Source organism: Vicugna pacos, chromosome 23 (genome assembly GCF_048564905.1).
Source record: "Vicugna pacos chromosome 23, VicPac4, whole genome shotgun sequence".
NCBI classification, from domain to species: Eukaryota; Metazoa; Chordata; class Mammalia; order Artiodactyla; family Camelidae; genus Vicugna; species Vicugna pacos.
In genome coordinates, this window is record NC_133009.1 from 13,521,408 (window position 1) to 13,536,709 (window position 15,302).

General features: G+C 34.8%; 1 protein-coding gene and 1 long non-coding RNA gene across 13 annotated transcripts in view; one reads left to right on the forward strand and one right to left on the reverse strand.

Annotated features, from left to right (window-relative positions):
- The window catches only part of RPS6KC1 (ribosomal protein S6 kinase C1), a 141,611-nt gene that overhangs the window by 23,299 nt on the left and 103,010 nt on the right, over nt 1-15,302 (forward strand). For all 5 annotated transcript variants that reach the window (XR_012063509.1, XM_006198767.3, XM_072948525.1 and 2 more), the window contains one exon: nt 10,610-10,725. Coding sequence is in view for 3 of the 5 variants with exons in the window: in XM_006198767.3 (XP_006198829.1) it covers nt 10,610-10,725 (116 nt within the window). In the remaining 2 variants the exon portion in view is untranslated. The remainder of the gene's footprint in view (nt 1-10,609; nt 10,726-15,302) is intronic.
- The window catches only part of LOC140688738 (uncharacterized), a 42,441-nt gene continuing 33,072 nt past the window's right edge, over nt 5,934-15,302 (reverse strand). For 6 of the 8 annotated variants that reach the window (XR_012063513.1, XR_012063517.1, XR_012063512.1 and 3 more), the window contains 3 exons: nt 10,030-10,203; nt 8,799-8,950; nt 5,934-6,602 (listed from right to left, as the gene is read on the reverse strand). This is a non-coding gene — a long non-coding RNA (uncharacterized lncRNA). Of the gene's footprint in view, nt 6,603-8,798; nt 8,951-10,018; nt 10,204-15,302 lie in introns of all 8 variants that reach the window. The other 2 variants (XR_012063515.1, XR_012063511.1) reach the window with 2 other exon arrangements.

The following is a 15,302-nucleotide window of genomic DNA, read 5'->3' on the forward strand; positions in this document are numbered from 1 at the left end:
AACCTGCCACAACCGTGTGAATGAACTTAGATGCAGGTTCTCTAGTCCCAGTAAACCTTTCAGGTGACTCCATCGCTGGTTGGTAGCCTGACTGCAGCCTCATGAGAGGCTTTGAGTAGAACCATCCAGCTAGGCCACTTTTGGATTCTAACCCCCAGAGGCTGTGTGAGATAGTAATGCTTATTGTTGTAGGCTACTAAGTTTTGGGGTAGTTTGTTACATAAAGCAATAACTACTTAATAGATTTTATTAACCTGGAAGTAGAGTGCTGTTATTACAAAAACCAAAAATGTGGAGAGTGGCTTTAGACTGAATTGTGGGCTTTGAGGAGAGTGTTAGTCAGGGTCTGAAGTGTCTTGAAGAAGCTATTAATAGAAGCCTTCTCGTCTTTGATAAGACTTTTAGGAAAATTAGGTAAATATTACTAGAAACTTAAAGAAGAGGGTGAACACTGGAATTTGACACAACACTGTAAAATGATTATGAATCAATAAAAAATGTAAAAAAAAAAAAAAGAAGAGGGTGGATCTTTCTTACGCAGTTGCAGGAAGTTTAACAACACTGTTGCATATAGTTATGTGGAAATTAGAAAATGTACCAAACCAACAGGATAATGTACCCAAGGATATTTCCAGCCAGAGTATTTAATAAGTGTAGTGTGGTTTTTTTCTTGCTCCTTTTAGTACATGGTGAGAGGAGAGAAAAGTTGAAGGATTGTTTTTGTGGTAGCTTAAAACAATAGAACTTAATCTTTTTTGTGGTTCTGGAGGCCGGAAGTCCGAAATCAAGGGTCTTGAGCCTCTAGGGAATAATATATTCCTTGCCTCTTTCAGCTTTTGGTGACAGGGCGAATTCCTTAGCTTGTGACAGCATCACTTCAATCTTCAACACCCTCATCTTCAAACCTCTGAAGCTTTCTGTGTGTGGAATCTCTTTCTGCCCCTCTCTTTTAAGAACATTTGTGATGGCATTTAGTGCCCACCCTGATAATCCAGGATAGTCTTTGCATCTCAACGACCTTAATCACATCTGCAAAGACTCTTTGTCCAAATAAAGTATCATTTAGAAGTTAGGAATTAGGACCTGGTATCTTTGGGGCCATTTTCCAGATTATCGCGTACTACGTATTCGCCTTCCTTCCTCCCTCCTTACCTTTCCTCCAAAACTTAAGATGATGAGGATATCCTGCTCTTTTACAAGATTGCCCTTTGGGTTTAGCATCCGTTGATTCCTTCATGAACGAATGTTTGCATGATGGCTACAAAATAATAATTTTTCCAATTCCAGCATCCCTTCCACATTAGCGATTTTCCTTCCTTCTTTCTTTAGGTATCTCTGTATCTTTGTACCTATGCTTTTTAACCTGTATCTGTGTATCCATTTATACAGCTGTGCATTTGTATGTCTATGTATTATATCTAGCTCTATAGTTATTCATCTATCCACTACTTATTTGGACTCATATACCTGTTTTTTCCCTACTAGTGTAGAATTCATTAGTGTACTTAATTTTTTTGATACTCAAATTGTCCCAGCTTTGACCAGTAGGAGCCCTATTACTCTGACTTTTCTATCCTTACAACTTTACCCTGTCATTTTTTTTTAAGCACTTCTTACTTTTAGGCATAACAAGATATTCAGTGCTCATCTTGAATTTATTGTGCTCTAGCCCTGGAATCTGACATCTCTTCATGGATCCCTGATTGCTTTTTGCGAGGAATGGTATTAGAAACTATGTTAGTTATCAATTTGTTGCATTTTAGTTCCAAATCTACCTTTCATTACCTTGTTGGATCTGCTTTTCCAGCTGGCATGTGTACACTTAATCCATTCAGGGTGTCGGAGGGACGCCGTGGGAGACAGGGTTTAGGCGTACGTCTGTCCCTGTTTGCTCTTTGTTGCCATTGGTGTCTGGGTGTGGGATGCCCAGTGGTGCCAGCCCTCTAGCAAATTTTCTTGTCAGTTCCTCTCTGGGGCTCCCTGCGTTCCACCTTTGCCTGCTGGCAGCACAGCAGCGTTTCCTGCTTGCCAGTCCCAGTGTGCAGTTCCTTGCTCACCAACTGGCCCTCCTACCATGGAACATTGGTGACTAGAGTAGCCCAGCTACCTTCTGTCACCCAGTGTGCTGCCACCACAGTCTCCATGAGATCTGAGTTTCAGCTTTGGAGAGGAGGCACCCCTTACAAGTACTCCCTTTGCTTCTCTCCTTTCACCCTAGGTTATTCCTTAGAGTTCTCTTCTGTTCCTTCTTAGTAGTTAATCCTGGGTAAATAGTTAGTACTTCTTTATAAGACTTTCCCTGTTCAAATTGCTATGTGGATTCCATTTTTTGGCTGGACTCTGGCTGCCGTAGAGACCACTCTGGGCATTAGATAAATTGAACAAAAAGAAAGAATGAGTTAAAACTTAAGAGCTGGAGTAGTTATAGGCAATGATTTCATTAAAATTAAATCCCATGGCAGAAATTTAAACGCTTGATTATACCTAGTTTGGGGAAATAGATACAAAACTAGGAAGAGTATGAAGTTGCACGGTTTTGGGGAGGACACTTTGAAATACATCTTTTCCTAGAATTCTGCTCTTAGTAAATTTTACTAGGCAATATTTATCAGTGATTATTACACATTTTGGCTTCAGAAGTCTCCATGACACTCTTAAAAATAATCAAGCAGCTTGAACAACTGTTGTTTATATGGTTGTATTCAATTAATATTTATCGTACTAGAAGTTTAAAAATTTATTGTATTAGATTAAGAATAAAAATACATTTACATGTTAATATTTTTATGAAAAGTGATTTTTCCTAAGCAAAAAAAAAAAAAAAAAGAGAAGAGTAGTATTAGTTTACATTTGCGAATCTCCACCGCCTGGATTAGAAGACCGCTGATTCTCCTGTCTGCTTCTGGATCCATCTGTGGTGATAGCTGTGCTTGTAGTATATGAAGAAAATGTAGGGTCACACAAATGATGTAATTGAAAAAGGGAGGAGTATTTTAATAGCTTTTCAGATAAGATATTCTTCTTTGATACAGCAAAGTTTATGGTAATTTCCTTATTTTTATCATTGAAGTATATGGTTGATTTACAACATTGTAATAGTTTCAGGTGTACGACATAGTGATTTGATAATTTTATAGATTATACTCTATTTGAAGTTATTATAAACAGTTGCATATATTCTCTGTGCTGTATCTTATTTATTTTATACCTAATATTTTGTACCTCTTAATCCCCTTCCCCTGTCTTGCCTCTCCTCTCACCCTCTCCCCACTGCTAACCACTAGTTTGTTCTAAGTATCTGTGAGTCTGTTTCTGTTTTTTTATATTCATTTTTTTGTTTTATTTTTTAGTTTCCACATATAAATGAAAACATACAGTTTTTGTCTTTCTCTGTCTGACTTATTTCACTAAGCATGATACACCCCAGGTCCATCCGTGTTGTTACAGATGGCAACGTTTCATTCTTTTTCATGGCTGAGTAGACAGTGGTCATTTCTTAAAGGTTTAGTTGCATTACGGAATCTGAAACCCCATCAATGAGCCTTTGGTACTTTGTCATATTAAAATCCATTGGTCTGTCTTAGATTTGAATGGATCCTTTACTTAATGCATGAGCTTGTAACATCGTGCATTGATCATTTGAAAAATGTTGGTCCCCTGAGTTATACAGGTCTTACATATGTGCATCCATTTCATTATTTAATTTCAAAAAGTTGTCAATATCACCATGATTTCTAAAGGACATTTTTTAACTACTGGGAAGCTGTTAAGCTCATAGTCACTCGACAGCTTGAATTTCTTCACTGACAATGATGCCATTTATTGTTTTCCTTGAAGGGGCAGGCTCACTTTTGTTTATTTGTAAGAAAATATCTGCCAAGCCAGAAAGAGAAAGAAAAATGCCATATGATATCACATGTGGAATCTGAAAAAAAAAAGGACACAAGTAAACTACCAACTATTTATAACTTAGATGATTGATTTCTTGAAGATGTGTAAGCATATTTGACTGTCCTTTATGATTGGATTACTGCATTCTGTTGATTCTTATTTTGTGGTTGGCTTTATTCCTTTGATAACTGTGTAAGTTTAAAAAGCTAAAGCTCTAAACTTTTCTTAGAAGCAATGAACAATACATATATGTAAATTAAAAAATATTTGCAGCATATCATATATATGTATTTACATGCAATATATTGTAATGTGCTCAAATTGTATCAATTGTACCTAATAAAAGTGAAAAATGAAAGAAAAGGAAATTACTCAGAGTAGAATGAAGATTTTAAGTTCTTTGCATGAGGGTTATGGCAAGATAAAGAAGAGGATTCAATTACAAAAAAAAAAGAAAAAAATCTGCCAAATGTCCAAGTCTGAGTAGTTATAGTTTTTCCTCCCACAGACTTTTAAAAAGAAACAGTCTCAAGGATTGATGTTTAATAAAGTCAATAATTTTTACTGCTTTACCAAGGACATTCTTATGTGAAATTGGCATTAAAAATGTGTATGAGTGAGTGGCAGTAAGGAATATGATTACTAGTATGCATAGTTTGGTGCCATTGTCTTGGTTCATGCCAAGAGGTCAGTAGTTTTACTGCCTTGGGTTTTATATTATCAGTGCAAATGTCAGTGTGGTGAAAAATGCAACCTCTGTCTTGGTATTACCATGAGAATGGTTTTGACCTTGTTGATCTCTTGAAAGGCCATCGGGGGCCCCCAGAAGTCTCATTTATGAACACTCATATAGGTACATACACACGAGTTTCATCGCAGTTTTCAATATAGGTACATACACACGAGTTTCATCTGCAGTTTTCAATATAAGAAAACTGAAACTGAATTTTCTCAATATGTGGTTGTATGGATGTGCCATAGTTTAACCAGTTAATAGAATTCTGCAGCTGTTTGAGATACACTGATAAGGAAAGATGTCCAGGATATATTTTTAAGATAGAGAAAACAAATGTTACATAGCAATATATTTAGTAAGATCCCATCTGTGTTTAAATAGACATCATATTTGTGTGGTGACGCACCTAATGTGTGTAACCTGTGATGGTGTGGGAGGAGGGATATTTTGACTTTCTGCCTTATACCCTCTGTCCTGTGGAATTTAACTGCGCCCAAGTAACTGTAACTTTAATGTTGAGAGATATACAAACAAAAAGCTTGTCACTGGGTGAAAGGGAGTGGCTTCTAAATTGGTTGAGGTTCTTAGCTATCATTGTCTGTTCCTAATGGATTATCTTCAGCTTTTCTCCACTACCTTATATATTAAAGAGTGAAAGTTTCTTATTAATCTTAGTAAGTAAGCAATCTATCTCTTTCAATAAGTGCTACAGACCATTTGTAATACTTATAACTGCAGTGAACCCTGCAGGCAGCAGCTGTGAGTGTGTGGAGGGAATTGTTGGTTAATCATCTGTCTTTGTAGCTAGTCTCACGTTTGTAGTGTGTAAGCTTCAGCTGTGAAAGAGAGTCCAGTTGTAATTTACAGAACTATCGGATATGTAGTTACTGTTTCTAGTGTTACAGTGAAAAGAACATGCCTTTTGGAATTAGATTGAGGCCCAAATTTTCTTTCCACTGTTTACTAGAGGTGCTATCCTGTACAAATTCACATCTGAACCTATTTTGTTATTGGTGAGATTAGGATTATAGCTTCCTGTTCTGAGGATTATATCCACAGGGTGTGTAGCTCAGTGGCTGACACACGTCAGCTGTCGTTAGCTCTCATCTGTAGCTCAGTTTGCCATTCCTCTTTGTACTGCACTCTCTTGTGCCTCCTTCTTTAGTGTTGCACTGCTCCCCTGAGAAGTTTCTGGTTAGCCTTTCAGACTTTTAGCTCGCTCTCTCCTTCTCTCCCCGCGCCCCCACTCTGTTTCCTTTAGGCTGAGTTAATTGTTTTTACCTTATGGTTCAACATCTCACCAGTATGACACTTAACTCACTTTATTTTTCTCCAGTTTTTAAAATTTTCAAATTTACAGAAAGACCCCAAAGAATAGTATAGTGAACACTTATATACCTTTTGCCCAATTTCACTGGTTAATAATTTGCCACATTTTTCTTTATCTGTGTGTATGTATGTATGTATCATTGTTTTCCTGAATCATTAGAGAATAAGTTGCAGATATTGTGACATTTCATGCCTACTTCCCATATTTTCCCTATAATCATAATACCATATCACACTAAAGAAATTTAGCATTGATGTAATATTATCAAGTTTACAGTCCGTATTCAGATTTCTCCAGTTGTTCTAAAAACATTTTTTTTAAGATTTTTTTTTTTATGATCCAGGATCATGCCTTTAGGTTTGTTTCTTTAGAGTGTTCCTTATGCATTTTTTTTGTCTTTCATGACATTAACATTTTTAAAGAGTGTAAAACAGTTGTTTTGTAGGTTTCATGATCTTGATCTGATTGTTTTCTCATGATTAAATCATTTTTGTTATATCTCTTGTCGCAGTATGATTTCTTGTGAGAAAGGGAAAAGCAGCTCCAGACAGATCTAAGAAAGAACTGTCCTGCCACTACCTCTTTGGTTGACCTTCGTGTTTCTTAGCGTTGGCCTGACAGTCACAGCTAGGCTGAATTATTCTCCTGTTGAACACAAACAGTTTCACAAAACAGGAACATTAGACAAGGCCACTCTGTATCCTTGGATCAAGACAAAAACAAGACCACACTGTAATCATGTCTGAACACTCATAAAAACATAACAGTGTTCAAGTCACAAAAATGATCAAGCATATTTTCATTCTAGTTGCTGTGATAAATCAGTGTTAACCTCTCTTCATTCTTGCCTCATAGTAAGATTTATTAAAATCATAGCGTCATAGAATTAGAATGAATAGAATCACAGAATTACTCCTACTTCCTGACAGCATCCAAACCAAGGCAAGCAAAGCCCCATTTCTTTGAACCTCTCCCAGCAGCACCTATCACAAGCTCAAATCCTGTAAGTCCTTTCTAATACCCTCTAATGCCCCAGAATTCCTCATAGTATATATTCTCCTTAGTTGCAAGGAGTCATAAATCCAACTTGTTTAACCAGAGATATGTTCTTGGTGCTGTAGAGTAGAGGGAACCCACACCTGACCTCTCTCTTTTTCTTTGCCCTCTGTGAATGAATTTTTAACACAGTTAAGAGCACCAGGCTTTTCATGTTGGTTTCATAGTGGTCAAGGATAACTTACAGTTTTGAATAACCAGTTTTTGGTCACTGACATTTGTATTTTTAAAAAGTTGTAAACTCTGCTTTCAGGAGTTGTTCTACATAACTAAAAAACATAAAAATCTCAAAGGTAGCTTGTAAATCAAAGAGGGAGAGTCTTTATTTCTGTTAATTTACCAGCCTAGTTAGAATGTTTGAAGTTGGTTTTCCTTCCACAGCTTTTAATAACAAACTGTTGTGGAGTAATTTGGGGAGTGATGGAGTGATTGAAAGATAATATATACAAACTCACACACAATAATATGGTGCATAGTATATAATATATAGTATATAATATTGCATAATAAACCTTAGGAAAAATTTGTTTTACATTTTCTATCATAAATTAGCTATAATTTTTCTACTCTGTTCACAGGAAAATAAACATTGACCCTGTGAATGGAAATTTAAAAGAGAAGTTCTTGTTTATGATTTCTCATTATTGTTTTTTAACTTAAGTTTTAATGATATGAAAAGATTAACAGTTGGAGGATAGCCACTAGGGTGTTGTCTCCCTTTAGGATTACTGTTGAATCTTGCTACTTTTTAGTTTAATTTTCAAATTAGATAGCTTTGTTTCATATAGTAGGGCCAGTAGTTATTGCATTAAGATTCATCTGCTTCACTCTGTCTATGCTACCAATACTGTTTTTTTTTGTTATTCTGAAATATCTTAGGAACAAAGAAGTGAGCATGTTCTTTGATCATATTTGTTCTGATGATAGGATTCAGTGTAATTGAACCTTTTAATGCATTGGCCTTTATTTTTGGCTGTACTCCACTCTGAAAAATGTTCTAATTCATCTCTGCTTGTCCAAGATTAGTGGAGCAGAAATGCATAGATCAATAGAAATATAACAAAGATGCACTTTTGACATATTTATTCTATTTGGAAGTTGATATATTCATTGCTTAAGCATTTTTAATCTAGTTTAATAGGGAGGTGGGATGAGTCATTGCTCACACTAGGATTACAGCAGCAAAATTTTTATGGATTTGTTTCAGGTAGTAGATAAGAGTTTTTTAAGATGTCATCAGATATTAGGAAGTTTTTTTATTAAAATTTCTCAACAAATAATTCATTTAAAGATAGTATCAGGAAAAAAAATAAAGATAGTATCAGGTGGTCTTGTGGGTTGAAGCATAATATAATGTGTGCATTTTCTGGATTTCTGTTCTAAGATTACAGATGCTTACAAAATTACTAATATCAATTACAGGTATAGCAGTTTACTTTTTTGTTTAAAGGATAAATATTTTGGACAATAATCATAAGCACTGATGCATACTTAATTTCTTATTTAGGCAAAAGAAGGAATAATGGACATTTGGCTGTCATTTTAACATACTTGGTCAATGGTTTTTCCCCAAGATTGAATATCTTAGATTGTTTTCAGGCCAGAGAATTTGCTCTACATATTATGGCTCTTGGAAGTTTGTTTCCAGATAGTATTTTTAATAGGTAAGCTGGCAGTATCATTTTAGATATGTTTTTGTCATTGGAAGAATTTAATTGTTTTGTATAAACTGGGAACTAACAGAAAAGCAGATTTGGCAGAATGGATTGTATTAGATATGCTTACTTGTGACAAAATTTACAACCAAGTAGACTTCAATTTCTTTCTCATGGCATAAAATCTGGAGGTAGCTTCAGGCAGGGCAGCTCCACAGTAATCAGGAATCCAAGCTCCTACGTTATTGCTCTGTCATTTAAGCTCCCATGTCATAGTCCTTCCTGGAAAGGGAAAAGGAGATAGAAGAAAAGGAGGGAGGCCAGGAAAAGAGGGTGTATATCAGTTGTTTGTTAAAAGAGCTTTCTGGGAAGCTGCAAAATAACTTTTGTTAATATGTTATTGACCAGAATTTAGTCCATGTCCACATGTATACTGCAAGAGAAACTGGAAATTATTGTCTTTTTTTTTCCTACTCAGGGCAACCATGTACCTAGTTAGGAATTGGGGATTGTTTTACTTAGAAAGAATGTGAGAACAGATATTGGGATAGCAACTGGCAACCTATCTCATAATAAGTAAAGTAGCATACAGATGTTAGGGATCCTCTAATTGATTACCACTTTATTAAAAGTTTTTATTAGTGGAAAATGACTATCTTCTAGGATAGAATGTTCCACTAGAAGGTCATTCTTTGTGGTAGAAAGTTTTTTTAAGTTTTTATTATTCACTCATACAGTCAACAAAAATAGATTGTCAGCATGTTGTGTATGCTAGACACTGTGATAGTAAACTTGAATATTCAAAGACACTGTGCTTTATTAAGTTTATTAAGTTTATTAAGTGCTTACTTTGTGCCTGGTATGGAGCTGTTCGTTTTAAGTACGTTGTTCATTTTCCCCATTTTATAAACTAGGAAATAATCCACCTAAGGTTTTATAGCTGGTGAATGCTAGAATAAGTAGTTTGAACCCAAGTCTATAACTCTGAAGCCATTTCTTTTAGTTATGATCATGAGTATCTTTTAGTTATTCACTATAAACATGAGACACATTGAGCTGAGGTATTTAGTGGTTCAGTTTCGAATTCTTGCCTTGGATGATATAACTAGCAATATCTTTATGCCTCAGTTTTCTATTAACATTTTGCAAAGCCACTTAAAAAATGTGGGATGTACTACTCTTTTGATTTTGAATTTTTAAAAATCTAAATGGCAATCAGTATGATGCATGGCATGTGACAGATGCCACCGGTAATCTGATCTGAGAGTAGTCCAAAATGATCATGTTTGGAAATGTCTTATCAGCATTCAAATTGTATATATATCATTAAAAAAATTCTATGAAAACCACCTTTTGATCACCTTGTAAACCAGAACTCACTGGCGCTGTGTGTATTTTCCTTTTCCTTACAAGCATGCTTTCATATACGCTGACAGCACCACACATGGAATTTGGCTTGAAAGCTTTTTGCTTCAAGCTGAGGCTTTTGACCCCACTGATATACAGATGTTCTCGTAATTTCCTCTCTTCAACTCCTGTATAAATCAAAAAGAGTGGGAAAGGGAAAATTATATGAGTAATTACAGTATTAAATTACTATAGAAAACCATTTGAGTTCTTTCTAATTCTCTTTTCAACTTCAGTTTCAAATTGCCAGGTTCTTAAATGGTGAGTTTTTTATATTGACAGGCTTTTTGTTGGGACTGCACTGTTTATTTACTAGTTGACACCTCTGCCTCTTGTTTTATCGAAAACACTTTTCTTTTCTGGTGGGAGCACTACTGATTCCAATGGCAGAGACTAGATTTGACTTTGAAGACTGCACGATAAGCACAGCAAACAGGCAGGGATAGGCCTGCTTTTCTAAACTGTGAACACACACTATTAAGAATCAGCATTTGGTTTTTCTTTCTTTAAGTGTTGATTCTCATTTAATTCTAGGGCGATTTGATGAAAGTGTTATTGAAGAGAGGAGACAGTGTGCTGAAGATCTGCTACAGTTCTCTGCCAACATTCCTGCTCTCTATAACAGTAAACAGCTGGAAGATTTTTTCAAGGTTTGGTAGTCTTTCTGAAATGTTTTGTACTGTATTAAATCCTTTTGCTTTCTAGTTTGTAGTAAAACAAGATTCAATCTTTTTTTAACAGAAAATGTCATTTACTTTTGAAGTTCATTATTCACTAAAATAAGTAGAATAGCTCAATAACGATGTCTATGTCATGTCTTCTATTTTTGACATACAAAGGTATACGATGTTTGATTCACAGAACAAAAAAAAGAGGCGGTGGTGGTATAGTGGTGAGCATAGCTGCCTTCCACAGATACAAAAAAGTGGATGCAAAGGGCTTAGAGATTTTCTAATGCACTCCATCATAATCAAAATACATTAAGACATTTAAATATGAAACTCCAGGAGTTATCACTTTTTGAGGTGCCTTTTTGGTGATAGTCTCCTTTTTGGACAGAGACCAGTATAAGTCCATTTTAAATTTTTTCTAATTATACTAATTTGTGTAAAGATAGAACAAAAATAGTCACTGTACAACTTAAATAGGTGGACTAATACAAATTGTATTACCAGAGATCTTTGCATATTAGTGTTTTAAGTTTCTTGACATGTCTTCATGCTGGGTTCATTGTCATTTTTAATAGTAATTTTCTAGTTTATTTTGTACTAAACCTGTGCTGGTTGTCGGTTAATATCAATGTCTTTGTTTATAATATTGATGTCTTAATTTTCTAATTGCATTCAGCTTTCTAGAAAAAAGCTAAGTGATAGTGCCATAATTATTTTTTCCTTTCTTTAACTAAAACTGTACTGAATTGTATAAATGTAATTTCTTAGAACATATAGGCAGCAAAGTATATGAACATCTTGCAAAAGGATCTTACCAAAGTATCTACGAAAGGAGTTTATTTTTTATGACCGATTTTAATTTACTGAAGAAAGTTAATCTTTTGAAAGATACTACAAACTTATGACTTAGAAATAGAAATAGTAAGAGAAAAGTTTGTAGTAACAATAGGATTCCTGCTGATTGTCTTTTTTGGTTAATTTTTCATTACTGTGCAAACTAGGCTGAGATGATGAATTTGTATTCTGCTTAAGAACTAATGCAGATCTTTAGGATAGAAGGCCAAGTCAAATTGGTACAATATTTAGCTTTTTGCCATGTATAGCTGTTTCTGTGTGACATGGAATCTATGCTTATAGAAAAAGTCAGCATTATTAAGCAAGAAGAATATTGCTTTATAGAAATGTGAAAGGCAGTCTTGCACATTAACACATGCCAAGGGGTAAAGAAGGGGTATAGAAGTTAGATCATAGCCTTTGAACAATTTAAATAAAAATTAGCTGTTCATTCTGACTTGTTTCACATAGCTTAATGCTTTCAAGTTTCATATATGTTGTAGCATGTAGTAGTACTTAAATCCTTTTTTATGGCTGAATAATATTCCATTACGTGGGTATGAATATACCACATTTTGTGTATCCATTCATCAGTTGATAGACATTTGGATTGTCTCCACTTTTGGCTAGTATGAATAATGCTTCATTTGGTTCTTTTTTAATAATTTGTGTTTATTTATATTTGCTGTTTCATGAGTCATAGCCATCATACTTTCCTTTCTTTTTAAAAAATTGTTTTCCTTCCAATTTTATTAAGATGTAATTGACATACAGCACTGCATTTGTGGGGAGAGATTTTATTTATGTATTTTAATGGAGGTGCTAAGGATTGAACCTAGGACCTCATGCCTGCTAGGCATGTACTCTACCACTAAGCTATACCCTTCCCCTTTCCTTTAACTTTTTTTTTTTTAACATTTTTTATTGATTTATAATCATTTTACAATGTTGTGTCAAATTCCAGTGTAGAGTACAATTTTTCAGTTATGCATGAACATTTATATATTCAGTGTCACATTTTTTTCTCTGTGTACCACCATAAGATCTTGTGTATATTTCCCTGTGCTATACAGTATAATCTTGTTTATCTATTCTACAATTTTGAAATCCTGTGTATGCCTTCCCACCCTCCTCCTTTAACTCTTTAATAATGATTTTCTTCAGTTATTTGAACAAAATTATATGTAGCTGCTTTGAAGAATTTGCTTCTGAGTCCAACATCTTTGACCCCTCAGTCTTAGTTTCTGTTGACTCTTTTCTCCTGTGTATGATGGACACACTTTACTGTTTCTTTGTGTGTCTTATAATTTTGTTGTTGAAACCTGAAAATTTTGGTTAATACATTGTAGCAACTCTGCTTCTGATTTTTTTCCCCTGAGGGTTGTTGTTGTTGTTTTGTTAGTGGGTTTAGTAACATGTCTGTACTAAATCTTTTGAGCCTGTTTTGTTATGCAGTGTGTGACTGCTAGTATCTCTGCTCGGTTTTAAATTTTTACTGTAATTTTTCATTTAAAAAAATTTAATTTAATTTTAGGAAAAAATTTTTTACTGTATATTTGAACCTCACCCAAGCTATGCTTATACAGGGGTAACCAGTCAATGATTGGTCTTTGCTTATAATTAAACACTTTGTTTCATATATGCTTCTCCCTTATGCTCATGATTCTTTGTGTGTTTTCAAAGTTCAAACAGTTTTTAAGTTTGCTCTAGTTTTTATCTTGTGGGATTTCTTGCATGTCCTTTTGCCTGTGCACCATCCCATGGCTTTTCCAGGGATTTGCAGATAGCTTGATCCCTTTTTGGTTTTTCCTGCATGGATAGATAGGTAGGGAGCTTATTAAGAATCCTTATGGCTGTGTTATTTTCTGAATCTCCCTGTTAAATGTCTGACTATGTGCTGGTCCTTTGCTTACTGCAACTTCATGCTTGCTAAGCCACTGTTCCTTGCCATTTGTTTGGCACTGAGACTGCTACTATTATTGATAACACTGTTTGGGGTGGACTTTTTTCCTGTGCTTAAGTCTAAATCATGCCAGCCTCTCTGCAAGTGAATCTGCTGATTTTTAAGTCTTGCTTTCCATTGTACAATTACCATGGCAACCCAGAGCTGGGATGGAAGATGGGAGCAACCCCAGGCAAGGATGCCATAGACTCCCACAGTTCTTACCTGTGGATCTGTGGTTTTTCATAAGTAGCCACTTACTCGTTTGCTTTATGTTTTTGGTCAGTTTCCAGAGGTCTCAAATATTGTTTTGACCATTTTCCTTAGATTTATCATTCATTGCCTTCTGGGCGGAGAACATTTGCTGATTTACCACCGTATTTGGATATCCTAGCATACTGAAACTCCTTCCCTGCCATGACTGACTCTTCATTAATCCAAACTTTTGAGATGCTGTGTAATAAGAGTTTCTTTTTACTGCATACTCAGAAACACCAAAAAGTTGATGTTTTTGTACTAGAGATTTTAATAGAATTGTGGCATATTTTCCTATTACTTCCCTTAAGTTCCTGTAGAATAGTTTTAGTTATTATTTTATTTCATTAAAGATTTATTCTTTATTATTTATTTTGTGTAATAGTGTTTGTTAAATTGGGTAAGTAAAATTTCTCTGGGATTAGGAGCTAAGACATTTTCACATTCTTTAGTATTTTGCTGTTATCTTATAAGCAGATCTTTTAACAGTAATAATAACAAATAAAAATTTATTGAGTGCTTACATTGTTCTAAACACTTTGCATGTATCAAATATTTTAGACCTAACAAGTTCTTGTGTTAGTTATATAGACATTATTTTTATAGACAGTTTATAGGTACGTAACTTAAAGTCACAGACCTGGTGGTGGAAGAGGTGGTCAGTAGTTGAGCACTTTCTGTTAGGTGAGATTGTACGTAAGGTCAACTTTGTCTATTAAAGTTCTCAAGAATACTTTTAAGAATTTCTTAGGATTTGATTTGGATGTTGTTTAAAGGATGGCTTAGTCTAGAATGGATACTCTCGTTTTTGGAGAAAAATTCAGTTTAACGCTGTGATTTAAATACTTTAATAAAGAAATAGAACAAAGTGATAAAAATTCTTGCTTCTATCAGAGCACACATTTTGCTTGTTTTGTTTGTTTTATGAGGGGGTCGTAATTAGGTTTATTAATTTTATTTCTATTTGGAGTAGGTACTAGGGATTGAATCTGGGACCTCGTGTGTGCTAAGCATGCACTCTACCACTTGAGCTATATCCCAGTCCTCCAAATTCTTGCTTCTAAAAATAACCATTTTCTAAGTTTCAGTTCACTTAACACTCGGGAAAGTAGAATTTGGTAATTTAAGAAGGCCATTTCAAACTTCTCTTCCTTAAAGATAAATTGGCAGGAAGATTTTTGATTAAGTCAAATAGTTGTTGAGTTCTTGGTGCTCACGTGGAGAGGAAATAGGGGTCTTATATTTCTGTTGGGTTTTTGCGATCTAGGTAGTGTTTGGGGGTATAGAACTGTTGGTGGAAGGTAGAAGGAAAGATGTTAAAGAGCAGAAGAGCTATTATTTTAATTAGGTATAATTATTAAAGGGTTATAAGCCCTTATATCTGTGATTGGAGCATTCAGTCCATAAAACAACAGCACAGAAATCACACCACACCACTTACTTGATACAGTGTTCTCTAGTTGCATGTAGAGTAAGATAAAATAGTCTTCTTAGTTCTGGATTTGCAAACTTAAATATAAAGTTA